Source organism: Sylvia atricapilla, chromosome 6 (assembly GCF_009819655.1).
Source record: "Sylvia atricapilla isolate bSylAtr1 chromosome 6, bSylAtr1.pri, whole genome shotgun sequence".
Lineage (NCBI taxonomy): Eukaryota > Metazoa > Chordata > Aves > Passeriformes > Sylviidae > Sylvia > Sylvia atricapilla.
Genome location: NC_089145.1, coordinates 43395986 through 43410249, shown reverse-complemented (window position 1 = coordinate 43410249; position 14264 = coordinate 43395986). Strand labels below are relative to the sequence as shown.

The 14264-nt window shown below is 40.9% G+C and overlaps 1 protein-coding gene across 1 annotated transcript in view; it reads left to right on the top strand.

Moving 5' to 3' along the window:
• KIF26A (kinesin family member 26A) overlaps window positions 1–14264 on the top strand; it is a 92685-nt gene that overhangs the window by 46428 nt on the left and 31993 nt on the right. The window contains exon 4 of the mRNA XM_066321680.1: window positions 937–1097. Within this exon, the coding sequence (XP_066177777.1) occupies window positions 937–1097 (161 nt within the window). The remainder of the gene's footprint in view (window positions 1–936; window positions 1098–14264) is intronic.

Here is a 14264-nt window from a genome sequence, read left to right as displayed (position 1 = left end):
AGTAGTATTTCAGATGACAGAAACATCATATATTATCATACATGAAGCAATTAACTCTTTTGACAAATATTTATTGTGGTGTCATCTTTAATTAAATCTTCAGGACTCCCAGACAGAGAGCAGGTTCTTCCAAAAAGGAGCCTTCCCAGCATTGTCAATGAGCATTTGACTGATGGGGCTTAATTGAACTCGGTACTTGAAAGGGTTGGTGGCCTAAACATAAAGGTATAGACCTGATAAAATTTCACAATACAGATGTCTAAAATTCTGGCAAAATCTCAAAACAATTGCCTCGTTCCAAACTGTGTCTCAGACACTGAAAATGCTTTATGCTGGATAAGATGCATCTCCAGTCTCTCCTGTTCTTCCACTGGAACAATTTGCAGGAGAAAAGTGTTGTACGCTTGTGCTGCTAAGAAAGATAATACTGAAAACCAGGGCTGTATATATGTTTCTAAAAAAATCAATTTTCTTTTATTTACTTCTTGGGGTTATTCATGTGGAAACATATTACAAGTGTGACTGTTTGGTTAGTTCCTCTTAAACGGGTAGGTCTTGTAGGTGATGTGCCACTGAGAAATAATTCCTGACAGTCATAACTGAACCAGATAAACAGTTCTGCCAGCTCCCAAATAACACTGTAAAACAAAAGGGTTCTGCTTATCGTTTTCCATTTCTTCATACCTGTCAAACTATTTAACTGTGCATTACTCCTCACAAAGGTTCTGTGCGTTTTTCTGCTCCTCCCCTGTGGTTATGGTTTTTACTTTCTCTGTGGCTGAACCTACTGTGGTACACTTGTCCACCTGTATCACCCCTCACCTGCCGCTAGTCTTCGCCTTCACCCTTGCAAGGACTGTCTTTGAAGTGCTGTGTGATATTTTCCCCTGTCATGGCCATGTGTACTGACCTGTAGGTGTGTTTTTCTTTTAGCAGGCAGAAGCAGCACCAGAAGGTGGCCGAGATGTTGCCAGTGCTCAGACCAGCTCAGGGCAGCAGGGCTCGGAGCCCGCCGGCGGCGCGGCGGCCACACAGAGCGCGGTGGCTCCAGCCGGGGTCTCGGCAGGTGCCTCAGCTGCAGCTTCCTTCTTCATAAGGTACTTCCTCTTCCTTCTGGTTTCCATCACTGCTCGTGGGTCTTCAGACAGTTGGGAAATGCTATTGAGTGCTGGTTGATGAAGGGTGGAGTTGGTCACCTGGTCATGGTGCCACTAGAGAGCAGGGATGGGGTGGGGACACCCCAGTTATCTCTCTGGAGGCCTGGAACCTCTGGCCTGGACCAAACCCCAAGAAAACATATCTAGACCATGGCTTTGTCTAGACCTAAATGGCCATCTTCACCGCAAGTCTGCTATTCTGTAGGTTTCCTTGGAGACCAAGCTGAAGTAACAAGTCTTTTTCACTCAGATACAGATAAAAAAATAAAGGCATTTTTTATCCAGTAACATGGCCTATGTGTCCAAATAAAAGTTTTTCCATGGTTGGTAGAAACAGTTAAAACACTTTGACATTGTTCATTTAGCAATAGCCCAGAACAATACTTTTTTTTCCATTCTGTTATCTTATAACAAAAATATGTTAGTTTTGTTTGGATGTTTGTTGTAATTAGCAATGTTGATTAAATGTAATATGCTGTCAAGCAGATGGTATTTAAAACAACAAAACTCAGGGCTTTGTACTTGCATTCCAGCTCCTCTTTTAATTCAGAACTGAACATATTTTGAGACAATATTGAAAAGCGTATGTCTGTGAATGGCACTAAAGTAAAATTTATGCGCTGAGAATCCCTCATGGAATGTAATCACAATGGTAATTGTATTGTTTCCTTTTCATTGGTCTTCAGCATGTTTTGTACCATTAAACGAATGATGTTTACTATAAGTTACAATCTGACCTCAGAAAGTGCTTGACTTTCTGTTTTTTTTCACAAGAACACAGTACAGTGATTTGAAGTGTCAAATGCCTGTGTATCAGGTGTGTCTATGCACAAGAGACTGGGAAATGACTGCCCCAAGAGCTTTATATGTAACTTAGTGGATTGTCTCAGTGCTGTGGGTTTAAAGTCAACACAGAGAAATGGTGGCCTGCAGAGCATGATTTGTTTCATTCAAATACAGGTATCTCAAATAATCAGTGGGAATGGAGAGGAAAGGTAAAGGGAGGATCTCAGGTGTTTCTTTTCTTGTTTAGTTACCTAAGCAAGGACAGATGCAACATTTACAAAGTATTTAGATGGGACTGCAGCTATATTTCATATGGTGGGTATGATTTTAGCTTAATCTCCTTTGGATTTATTTCAGTGTTAATCTCTATGTTATAAGCAAATGCAGAGATTTTTCCCTTTCACTGGGGAGGCCAGAAAATAAAATATATTCCTGTAAACTGAGAAAAAAATCAGTGCCTAATAGTATATAATAAGACTCAAAATATTTTCTCTCAGTGATGCTTTTGTCACTGGTCACCAAAACACAGTTCTGTTTTTATTGTGAAGTGGGTGTCATTGGCTTAATTCAAAGATTCTTCAAGTCAGCAGCAAGACTGCAAACGACATCATTGTATGTTGGATCAGGCCCTAATTGCCTCTCATGAATCTGTCTTTGCCTTGAGTGAATCAGAATTTTATAGCTTTAGCAGCTCTGTGCTAGCTAAAACATTTTAAAACCCCATTAGTACATTGCTTATTCCCTACACATGTTTCATATATTCAAAATTGATTCTCTTGAATTTTTAAACTGATGGACAGAGCTGATGGAAATTTTTGTGCACAAAGCACTTTCGTTTCTTATTCTGTTGTTGCTGAAAGACAAGGAAAAAAAATCTCACGAAGATTTTTGTAGGGGAGAGAGATCCCTCATTGATCCCTGGTACCTGTAAATAGGTTGAGCAGATCTTCAGGTGGTGGGTACAAAGTCCAGGCCACGCTGCTCCCCCAGCTTTGGCATTAACCTCAGGAGAGGCTCACTCTGCCATTGCTCCTTTGTTTGACTCTTCTGCCATTGGGACCTTAATGGATCAGAGTTTCCATGCTGAGTCCTCCACCCTGAAACCATGCAGTCCTTTCAGCAGGAGGGGAAAGGAAGAGGAGGAAATCCTCAGGGATGAGTGAGAAAGGGCACAGATACTGGCAGAAACAGCTTATCCAGGAACCACAAATATCACCTTTTTTTTTTTTTTTTTTTTTTTTTTTTTTTTTTTTTTTTTTTTTTTTTAATTAAATGGACTCTCAGGCTTCCTTGCTTCATACCTTCCACTCCTGTCTGCTTCCCTTTGCACCATCCAGCCTTGAACATGTTGAGGAATAAGGTCATCCCTGCTTTGACTCTTCTGCAGCAGCATTCACTTGTCTCTCCTTCATCTCTCTGTTCAGCTAATCCTCTCTCAGGAAGCACCTGGAGATGAAAGAAGAGTCATGGCTGTAGTGTCATGCTGTAGTCCCCATTCATTACATTTGCTGATTTTTTTTCCCAACTGAAACTCCTCAGCCACTTGAAATCTGAATTTCGTAGCAAGGCCAGTGTGCATTATGCAGAGCCTGGCAGATTTTGTTCTTGTTCTCTACTGGAATAAATGCAGCTAATATATTGACAATGACACAGATGCACACATATCTTTATTTTTTTTGCAAATCATTGGCCTCTCTTTTACCAAGTCTACTGAGGACCTTTAACTTTTTACATGAGCTTTATTTAAGAGGAGCTGTGGTTGGAACTTTGGCTTCTTAAAAGGCCTGCTTTCCCTTAGGAATAAAGTTAGGCAAAAAGATGCATATATATTAATGTCCAGTGAGTTTGGGTGCAGGATTAATTACTTTGGAAGACAAAGCCTTCATAGGGTGCTCATGGAAACTGCATCTGTGATTTCCTGAGCCACAGCAACACTAGATACATTTTTTTTTTTCACATGAATCAATCTTATTTTTCATGCAACAGCATTCACTGTGTTTGTACAGGTCCTAGAACAATTAGCTTTTGGGTTGTGACATGATTTCTTGGCCACATATAAATGCCTTTTCACATTAAAACTGAAGTTTCTATTTGCTGAAATAACATCCTTACACTCCTGCTTGTGGACTGTTTTGTGCCTGGGAAGGGAGATCTGTGCTGGATTTTTTTGGTTGGTTGTTTTGTTTTTTTACTCCGATTTGTTCCCTGATGAGAATCAGTTTTATGTTTGTAAAGTCACAAACTCTGAAGACAGGACAGATAGTTCATATCCTCACCTGGAAAGTGATAGCTAAGAGATGCAACAAAAAGGATACCTGGTCATAAGAGGTCCCCACGGTTAAAATGAGTATCTTTAAGATATTCTTTGCAGGGAATGCATTGATTTTGTTAAACATATGTGCAGCCCAAATCTACATATTCATCCAAAGCTTTCTCATTTGAATGTCATATTTAATTTCTTCAAGCTTAATTATGTTCTGCTTTTTTTAAAAAAAGTATTTTATTCATTACCAAGAAATGCAGAGAAGCGCTAAGTATTCGAAATCAAAGCCAAATATTAAAGACAGCAGACAGAAGCGTATTAAGAAATTAAATCAGTTTTAAGCTTTTTTCCTCACTGTGATCTGTCACAGAAGGAGGAAAGCTTTGATTAACATCTGACTGTGTCACGCAAGCAAATTGCCAGACATTACTCAGTGGTCGTGTTACCAGAGGACCAGAGGATTTAGCAGAAAATGGAGCTTCTCAGCAGGTCACTGGCAGAATGAGAAAGCCAGGGCAAAAAGCACAGCCTATGTTCATGGATGGCTGTGAAGAGACTCCCAGTTCACCCTTACATTTCAAGGGAAGTTTATTCTTTCATTCTTCAGATTTAAGAAGAATGCAGCTGGCTTTGTCCCTTGGTGTGGCATGAGCTGTGCCTCGCCTATTGCTCCACTTTTTTTACCAGTTTCCAGGTGGGTTTTTTGTATAAGGAACCTGAACAAACTTTATATTTCTAAGGGAAAATATGTGAGATAGTTGTAGGACCCTTCTGTGGGCTATGCTTGCGGCTAAGTAAATATTGGCATATTTTGTTATAAAACTGTAATAAGGTTTATAACAACGTTTGATTTTCTTGTCACGTGAATAGTGGGGGAAGAGAGGAAATGGTGTTTCCAAGATCAGGCAGGAGAAGGGCAGCAAGGAGAGTGGGCACGCTCTTGGGAAGACGTTAATGGGCTCTCTGACAAAAAAGAAAATACCACTCCCTTGGGAGAAGACTCAAGACCCCCAATAAATCGAAGCTGTCACCATTAACGTGCCATTTCCTGTTGGTGGCTGGTGACAATGGTGGCAGCAGTGCCTGTGCAGCTGGGCAGGGGTGTGGTGTTTGGAGAACAGGGGTTTCTGCCCTTGGTGCACAAGCTGCAAGGAAGATTAGAGCAGTGATAGAGCAGCAAGAAGGAATCAAAACTCTTTAGAAGAAAATATGTTTCTAAGCAAGCAACCCCAAGCTGCAATGAGCAGAAGACAAACTGCATTACGTCCCTCTTCTAAAATTCTCATCTTGTTTGGTGTTGTTGATCTTTTCAAACTGGTTTGCTTACAGGGTTGCATTTGCTGCTTGGGACTGCTGCCTTTGAAGTGGGGAAACAACTGTATAGTTGCAACTCCTTTCCCTTGTATCCACCTGCTTTTGTTTGAAAAATTAATCTTCCAAACATAGCACTCACTGGTTTTCAGGTTTCTAAATTATTTGCGAGGTTGCTGGGCTTTGCTAGATTAAAACCACTTAGATAATAAATCTGGAGAATCACAGTGGTGAATCACACCCATTATCTTTCCACTCTCGTCATCCTCCTGCTTGTTTGGGAAAGCTGTGTCAATTTAGGCATGATATAAAACATTGCACATTATATGCTTTTTGCAAGCAGATTTTTTAAACAAAATATACAATCTCTGAGTAATGTAATTGAACATCTGAAGAGTTAAAATAAGCGTAGTTGTCTTGTTATAGAGTCAGGATATTCCATCATATTTTAATGCCTGTGAATTTGGATTAAAGAATCTAATTATTCACTAATGAGCAGTAATGGTACATATAAACTAAGGGTCACTATCCTATTACAGGCACCTGATGGTTCACTGATAAGCATTTGGTCATTAGATTGACCATAAAATATAGTCAATAATTGAGGTTGCTCATAGAGCAGACACCTTATCAGCTTTAGGCATGGTGGGACAGCTTGTCAGTACTCTGTGTCCTGATTGTGCTGTGACTGAGCATATGATTAGGGTATTGAAGCAGTCTGTATCTAATGAAACTGCAGGAAAGGCATAGCAATATTAGCACAACCACTAAATGACTAATGTGTTTTTGTTCCAAGCCTTAGACACTTCAATTAGTTCCAATAAACTCTGATCTAGTGTAGTGGTAGGCAGAGAATTCAGATTTTTTTTATACAAGCTTTTATTACAGTAGTCAAAACTTGTAACATTTAGGGGACAGATGAAATCTATATGGCTTTGGATAAAAAATGGTGGAAATAATAAAGCCTGTCATTACTGGTTTTACTTCATTTTTTTTCAGTTTTAGTTTTGCATCTTTTAAATTTAGAATACTGAAACAATGCCTTGTGCCTGATTTAAAAGATGAAGCTGATAGCAGCAAATTAGACGTCTACATTTTGCTTTTAAGTCCATTCATGCAGTTCATATAGGCTTGTGCATATAGATCTAAACTTAGACTGTGTTCTTTAGCATTTTATACCATATGGAACATTAGTCAAATAGTCTCATCTTGAAAGCTTTTGTGGAGATATTGATTTTGCTGAGCTTCAAACTGTTGCAAAGAAAATAACCTCAGAATCTATTCTTTTATGATTTTTTTTTCCTTGAGGATGCCTTAACTTTCATAAATTATTTAATATGGAGAAGGATGCAAAATGCCTTTTGTCTTTCTGAACTGCTGTTCAGGCTTCTCTGATGCGACCTTGGAAAGTAACCATAGAAACATGTTAAAAGCATCAACTGAAAATCAGTAGTTCAGTTTGACAGTGATGCAAATTCTTTGAAAGAAGATTATGATGTATTAGGAACACTTGAGGCATATATTACTGCTAACCTGTTAAACCTGATTATTCCATGACTATCAGTACTTTCAGAATTTAATGCAGAGGAAAAAAGCAAAGAAAAAGGAGAAACATATTTTTTTTAATAAGTTGTCATGTTTAAGATGTTTCTAGGTAAATCACTTCAGCCTGTCATTCTCTGTCCTGTTAAAAGCAAGAATTATATTTCTGCTAAGCTCATAATGTAGTTCAAAATTCCCTGTATTTAGTAGCTGTAAACTTCTGCCCCGTACCCCGCTGGGGTGCACGGGTATCCTGCTTTGTGCAGAGCTGACACAAATTAAATCTCTTTGACAGGTAATATGAATAACTGGGTTATGAATAAGTAGTAGTTCATCAAAAGGTGAAGCAAGTCTGTGATTCATTGGATCCTGAGTTAGAGATTTTTGTGCTGACCTGTGATAGTTAAACTAGTCTGTGAGGCTGAAGCAGAAATCCCTGCTATAGTTGCAGGTAACCACAGTAAATTCTTGATGAATCACGGGTCAAGAGAAGAAGCAAAGTCACGTGTTAAAGCTTCCACAATAGGTGTAACCCACACCCAAGGAATCCTGTGTTGATGTGACATGGGAAAATTTAATTTGAACTCGTTACCTCAGAAAGTGGAGTACAAGCCCTTCCTGATTAGGGCTGCTTTGCTGGCAGGTACATTCAGACCCCGTGTGTGGTTTGTCCCTATTTCACAGTGCCGTAGCAATATGATAGGAGCTGCAAGGCTCCTCAGGGATGTGATGGCTTGCTGGCATTAATGCAGCCCAGCAGCTCCTCAGTGCACCATCCCTTCTTTGTTAAATGCCCCCAAACCCCCCACTTTCTCTTGCTACCATTTGGTCACTGCTCAGGACCAGTAGCTGAGAAATTTGCAGCTTGAGGGAGAGCTGTGGATGTGCCAATGAAGTGGAGCATCCAGCTGTTTGGAGGGCAACCAGATACATAATTAATATTTTCTCCTTAATGAGTCTCTACTCTGGATTTAGAGTGGAAGACTGGTGCAGCCTGATCCCTGGAGTGTCCTCCCCACTGCATGGGGCTGGAGAGGGCATGCCCTCCTGTCCCTCTTTTCCTCTCTGCATGGAGCAAGGGAGAGGAAGACAGCCCTCATGCAGATGTGCAAATGGAGATGGAGCAGGTGTCACCAGGGGCTTGTCTTGTCTCGCCAGTGCCGTGCCATGCTGCTGGAATGTGGCTGCTCCCGATCCCCAGAGAGCAAACGTGACCCTCACATATCACAGGGGGGACAGGGGATGGGGGAGGGTGTGAGCCTTTGTGCAGTATCTTGTATCACTTAGTGCAGCTTAAGCTTTCCTAGTTGCTGTGGCAGCATAATACTGCCTATAATTAAGGACAAACAAAGAGTGTGTGCTTTAGGTATATCCCATTTCATGTTAGCCCGTGAGGAGGATAAATTAGGAGATAAGCCTGAATTTATTAGGCTTTGTTCTTGGAAGCACAAATGACTCTGAGGACAGCATGTTTAACAGCAGAACATCGTTCCTGGTATCACTGCTAATACAGCATCACGCATTTACACACTGCATTGTTGGCGTGTGGTGAGCCAGGCTCCCTGCTAGGAACAGCTCATCTGTGAGACTGGTGGGGCAGAGAGGAGACACTGAGCTGTAGTTCAGCAATGGGGAGGAAACTGGGAGTAGCTGAGAGAAGAGGCAAAGTGGAGTTTGGAAATGAATAGTGCTGAGTTAGAACACTGCACAAAGCATGGAAAGGTCCTAGAGGCCAGCAGATCTGTGGTCAAGGTATGCCTGTTGATTTAGGGAGGTGAGGGACTGAATGATCAGCCAAGGTGGAGAGCCCGTGGTGAGGGTTTGACAGTCTCAGAGGGAACTGGGTGGTGACCAGACAAAGCAGCACTGGGCATCTGGGAGTCATTGCCATGGAAGACAGAGCACCTGTATGGAGTGTTAGGGATCATGGTATGGGAGACATCATGCAAGACAGCAGTGTCAGGGAGCTGTTTGGAAGGAGAAGCCTCTGTTGGATAGCACAGGCTGTAGGACTTGTGTGGGAGCAGGTTGGACTGTGCAGGAGGTGGCCGAATAAAAAGCAGGAGGGAACCTGGTGCCAACCAGATTGGCAAGAAATAAGAAAAGGAAGAGGCAGTGGATGAGGGGGGAAAATAGATCTAGTAATGTGAGGACCGCATGATGAGGTCAGGATTTTGGAGAGGATGTTCTAGGTCTTAATTCTAGCTTGAGAATAGAAGCAGAATTGAGGCACAACAAAACACTTCCAGTGTTTTCTGCTGACCAAATACCTTAAAGATATTTATACTTTGAGGCCACGCCTGAGGAGGACTGATTTTTGTCAGCCCTGAGTGCCTTGATGAGTGATAATACAAGAGGTTCTGGAGTAGCAGAGGCAGCCCTCCTGGGAGATGTGGTGACTTTTTGAACTGCTGTAGGTGGTTCAGTGCAGTTGAGTCTTGGATTAGGTCTATATACTGAAGCATTCTTGATGCCCATGAGAAAGAGAAAAGAAGAATAATTTAAAGGAGATGTGCCCACAAGTAGAGGACAATCTATGCCTTCAGAGCTACCAAGGTTTGCTTTTATTTATGGAGGTAAATAGTGGTCAATGAGTTTTAAACTAGGAAAGGTCTGAAGTGCTTTACTGGAGCCATTTCTTTGATATTTCTTCTTACTCTGTCTTCTCTTGGATCTTCTGCTCACCTGGACTTAATATTTTCTCCCTTAATTTTTTTTTCCTGTATGACCCTTTCTTCATTTTCTCCTTCCTCCCTAGCTGAATGCACTTGATTATTTTGTTTTCCTGAGTGTATGGAATTTCACAGCTGCCTAGCTACCAGAGTCTCTCTTTCCCCTTGGATTTTTCCTTTCTTTCTGCCCTTCCTAGCTTGTCAAGAGGAGCACTTCTCCTGCCTCCCCCTCAGCCCAGCCCTCCCAGTCTGCCTGCTTTTTTGGTTCCTGGACTCCTGAACAGCAGCGCTTGCTCTGACTCCGTTATTTGGGGATTCTCAGCTTGGCAGCAGTGGCAGCTGCACTGGTGGTTTTTCTGCAGTGGGAACGGAGCATTCCATAGGTAAAATGATAATGGTGACTTTCCTGTGGGGATGTAATTTGACAGTTTGCACCTGTTTTGCAACTTTATTAGTGACTTTCAGACTCTTCCAATAACATATTTAACTATTTTAATGCCATTGTTAAGACAGACAGACTTAGCAGGTGAAATAGTTTTAAATCAGAGTGATAGTTAATTGAATATTTAGTTTTCGTGGCTAATCTGGAGTCACTCTAACATTCAGTTTATGGTGTGCAGGATGTGGTTTGCAGGGCAGATGGACTTTGAAGTAGCACTGTCTCTTTTTAGAGCTAAACTGCTTTGCTTGCTTGTGCTTGTCACAAAACAAGACATCCCACATTATCATTTATTGCAAAAATAAAATGTCAAGCCAAAGAAATGCACCAGCACTAAAGCTGCAGTGCTTGATCAACTGCAGGATTATTCTGATGCTACTTTCTAATTATCTATGAAATACTGAATTTTGGCTTTTTAAAACTTCCTTCATCCTTCATGCTGGAGTATGGAAGATGTTTCTTTTGGCAGGACATTTCAAAGAGCTTAGCCTTTGAATCTCACTCATCGTTGGTTAGTGCCGCTATTGGGTTTGCTTTCTGCTTTGTTTGGCTTTTTGTGTCCTCAGTGTTGGAGCTCACTTATTAAGAACACTTGCCCTCTGGATGAAAGGACTCAATGGATGTTAATCAGCATATAATAAATATAATCGAAGTGTTATTAGTGAAGCTTTCTGGACTTCAGGGCAAGCTTCAGAATATAATTTGCTAATGTGTCTCAAGCAGGTCTTCAGGAGTTGCTCTTTTACTGAAATTTGAAGTTACCATCTTTGGGTCAGAAATAGTCAGATCTCTCCATCTGCAGTGATGGAAAAACACGCATCTCAAATTTTCCTTCTAAGTGTTATTTTAAAGGGCGCTGCAGTATCAGCCTGTTATACCTCTGAGAAGTATCACTTCAGAACTGATGTCAGTTAAATAAATCATAGTAACCCTGGGTTTAGAAGCCCATGTGTCCCTCCTCTGTTTAAAAATACTCATTGTGTAGGCATACCACTTCTGTACTTGGATGATTTCCACTGCATCATTTAGTGCTGTCAGTGACCATTTAACTCACTAACAGTAGGAATAAGTAAATGCTCCCCTGAGAAGTTATTTGCTTGGCAGTATAGGTGTCAAGCTTTTGACTAAGCATCTGAAATAAAATCCAGCTGAAGTGGGAATGGATCCTCTGTGGATTTTCTAGGTGTGCAATAAAATATGGAACCGAGGGAGCTGGAATTGATGAGAAAGTGGGGATGGTGTGTTGAGTCAAAGGAAGACAACAGGAGAATGTAACCCATCTCAGAGCTTTTATTGTAAAGAAGGCATTATATTCAAGATATAACTTGTATTCAGGCTGCTATATGCAATCAGGAACATGGAAATACTGAATTTCCCCCTCATTTGGTCCTTCTCTTTCCTGTCAGATATTTGTCTGAATCTGGTGTTTCAGACAAACCCTTGTTAGCCATGTCATGTGTTTTACAAATACATCTACGTCTTCCCTGGAAACACATCTACCTCATCGCTGGCGCTGCTTGAATGAGCAGAATGATTTTTGTACACCAGGAGCTGATACTACAAAGCAAAATTTTAAGTAAAAAAGCAAAAAGTTTAAGTGTTACTTCAGTAGTGCAGGACTAGTTAGCACCATTGTTTCAGTTGCATTACTTTGTGGTTTTAAAAATGTCTCTCTTACTTCTTCTTGACAGAATAAAAATGGGACTAGAATTCTATTTTGCTCTACCTGACTGTTTCATGCATGTGTCTTGCTGGCAAATAGTCCAACTTTTTTTTTTGCCCAAGGAGTGAGCTCAGATTGATGTGGTTCTGCCTGCTTTAGCTCAGTTAGCTCGTGAAAAGGAGTGGGGAAATATTGCTGGCATTCAGGTAGCTGTATTTTCAGTACATAGCTATCCATGCAGTGTGCAGCCTGGGAACTGACATATTTCTATATTAGGTGTTGACAGTCTTGCTTACTTAAAGATTAATCTACACAGGTTTTCAGCAGTTTGTCATATGGTACAGTTGTAAACAGCGAGTGTGGAAGTGCAGCAATATGTTCATCTGCTCTTGCTTTGTTTAACATCATTAGTGAGCAGAGCTGGAAATGGTGTGTGGCAGGCTGCTGTGACTAGCTGTTATTCTTATATATATATATAAGTCAGTTCCTGAACACTGGTTCTGGCTGTTGAAGCAATGTTCTTTGGCCAGAAAAATGTCTTGAATCTACAAGCTCAAGAAAATGTGGAAGTGACAATTTTGTAGCAGCTCTGAAGCTGCTGGTTTGGGAGAGCAGGAAAAATGGTTGGAGGGCAATTGTTAGTGCTCATGGGGATCTGCCCTTGGATGTTTCTTACTCTTGGGGAAAAATTACAGAGAAGTGTGGTGAAAATTTCCTCTTGGATACCTGTATGAAAATTTCTTGAATGCTTGAAGATGGGCTACATTAGTTGCTTCTGTTAAATTAATAAACAGCTGAGTGCAGGGACCATCTCTTGAGTCTCTACAGAATGAGGGAGCTCTTCTGATGTCAGGAGTTTTAGCTTTGTTTTCAGCTTTGTTTTAGCTTCTCATCTTCTGGAGATTGTTTTGAGTTTATCCCAAAGTGGCTTTGCCTGGCCTTTCTGTACTGCGCCTGAATTCAGGCGAGCCTTGATTGTTGCTCACTGGTGCACAAAGTCTTTATTCCATAGTTTATGAAGTTGTGAATACAGTTGGGGGCAAGCAACAAGGATGGTCAGAAATCAAGGAAACTTGACCTGTGAGGAGAGGGTTGGAGAGATTGGGGCTTCTTAATTTGAAAAGAGGAGACTGACTAGGCTGTGGTAATGGTTTTTGTCCAGGTAGCAGCTGCTGTGGAGAAGGAAATAAGCTCCTCTGCATGTTTGCTGGTGAGGTGGTGGGGGGGGGAAACAAGGAATGAGAGACATGAGATGTGAATTTTCTAAGAGTAAGTGTAGTTGAAAACTGTCTAGTAAAAAACTGTGAGATTATGATGTTCCTAATATGTCAACACTGCTGATTTTTATTTCTGCCTTGCTGATTTTAATAAGAGATAGTAACAGAAAATTACAAGGTCAAAGTGAGAGGCTGAAATTCAAGTCTGAATTGCAAGATTATGCTATGTGCATGAGGCAAGCCATGAACTTTGCCTTGAATTGGAGATGCTTGCTCTCACAGTGTTGGTGAGGTAACATCCTCAAAATATCAAATGTGGTTTAACATTTTGGAACGTTTCAGAATAATGGGTTTCTATTGAAAATTTATTACCCTCACCCATTATAAAAATGCCATTGTTTGAGACTGTGCATTGTAATCCAGATGAACTAATTATTTATTGAGGAAGTCAAAACACAGAAATAAGGAACATTAATTGTTTGTTCTTCCTGGCAGTGCTTCTCAGCAGCATTGCTGGGACAGCTAAGCAAACAAGGGTTTGGTTCAAAACTTGTGTAATGGTACGGAGTGGGGAAAGTGTTTATGTCCTCCAGAAGTTGTACATCCATCACAGGAACCTGGTAAGCTTGGGGGAGGAAGAGACCATACCCTCCAAGTTTATCATATGCTTTATAAGTGGCTCCTTGGACAAAGCTTACTCTAGAGATACAGATGGTGCCTGTCCTTTCCAAACCTTCATGATGTATTTAGACATTCCTCTTTTTCTGTTTAAAAATGTGGGTTTTTTGATCACATTTTGTTTTCCAAGGCGAATGCTGTTAGTAGAAACAGATATCTTGTTGGTTTTAAATTTTGCTTGGGGTTTTGGGTGGCAACTGCATTTTTTTCATTATGCTACCTTTCTAATATTTGAACCACAGATCAAACAGCAGTAGCAATAACAAAAATAATAATGCCAACCAAGTTTATCCTGTGAGTTGTGGAAGGCTTGGGACAGGGTGCTGGAGGATGTGTTGTAGGACATCCGTCTATTTGTTGCCTGTTTTGATGAGTGATTAAGGAAACAATAACTGGAACTGCAGATAGGATGACAGGCTGTGACTTTCCCACTGCTTCCTTTGGAACTGTTGGCATAGAAAAAGACTGGGATATTGGTTATGTGGAGGGGATTTACACCTTGCTGAGCTGAGAACTGGGAAGGTTTGGGAAAGCTT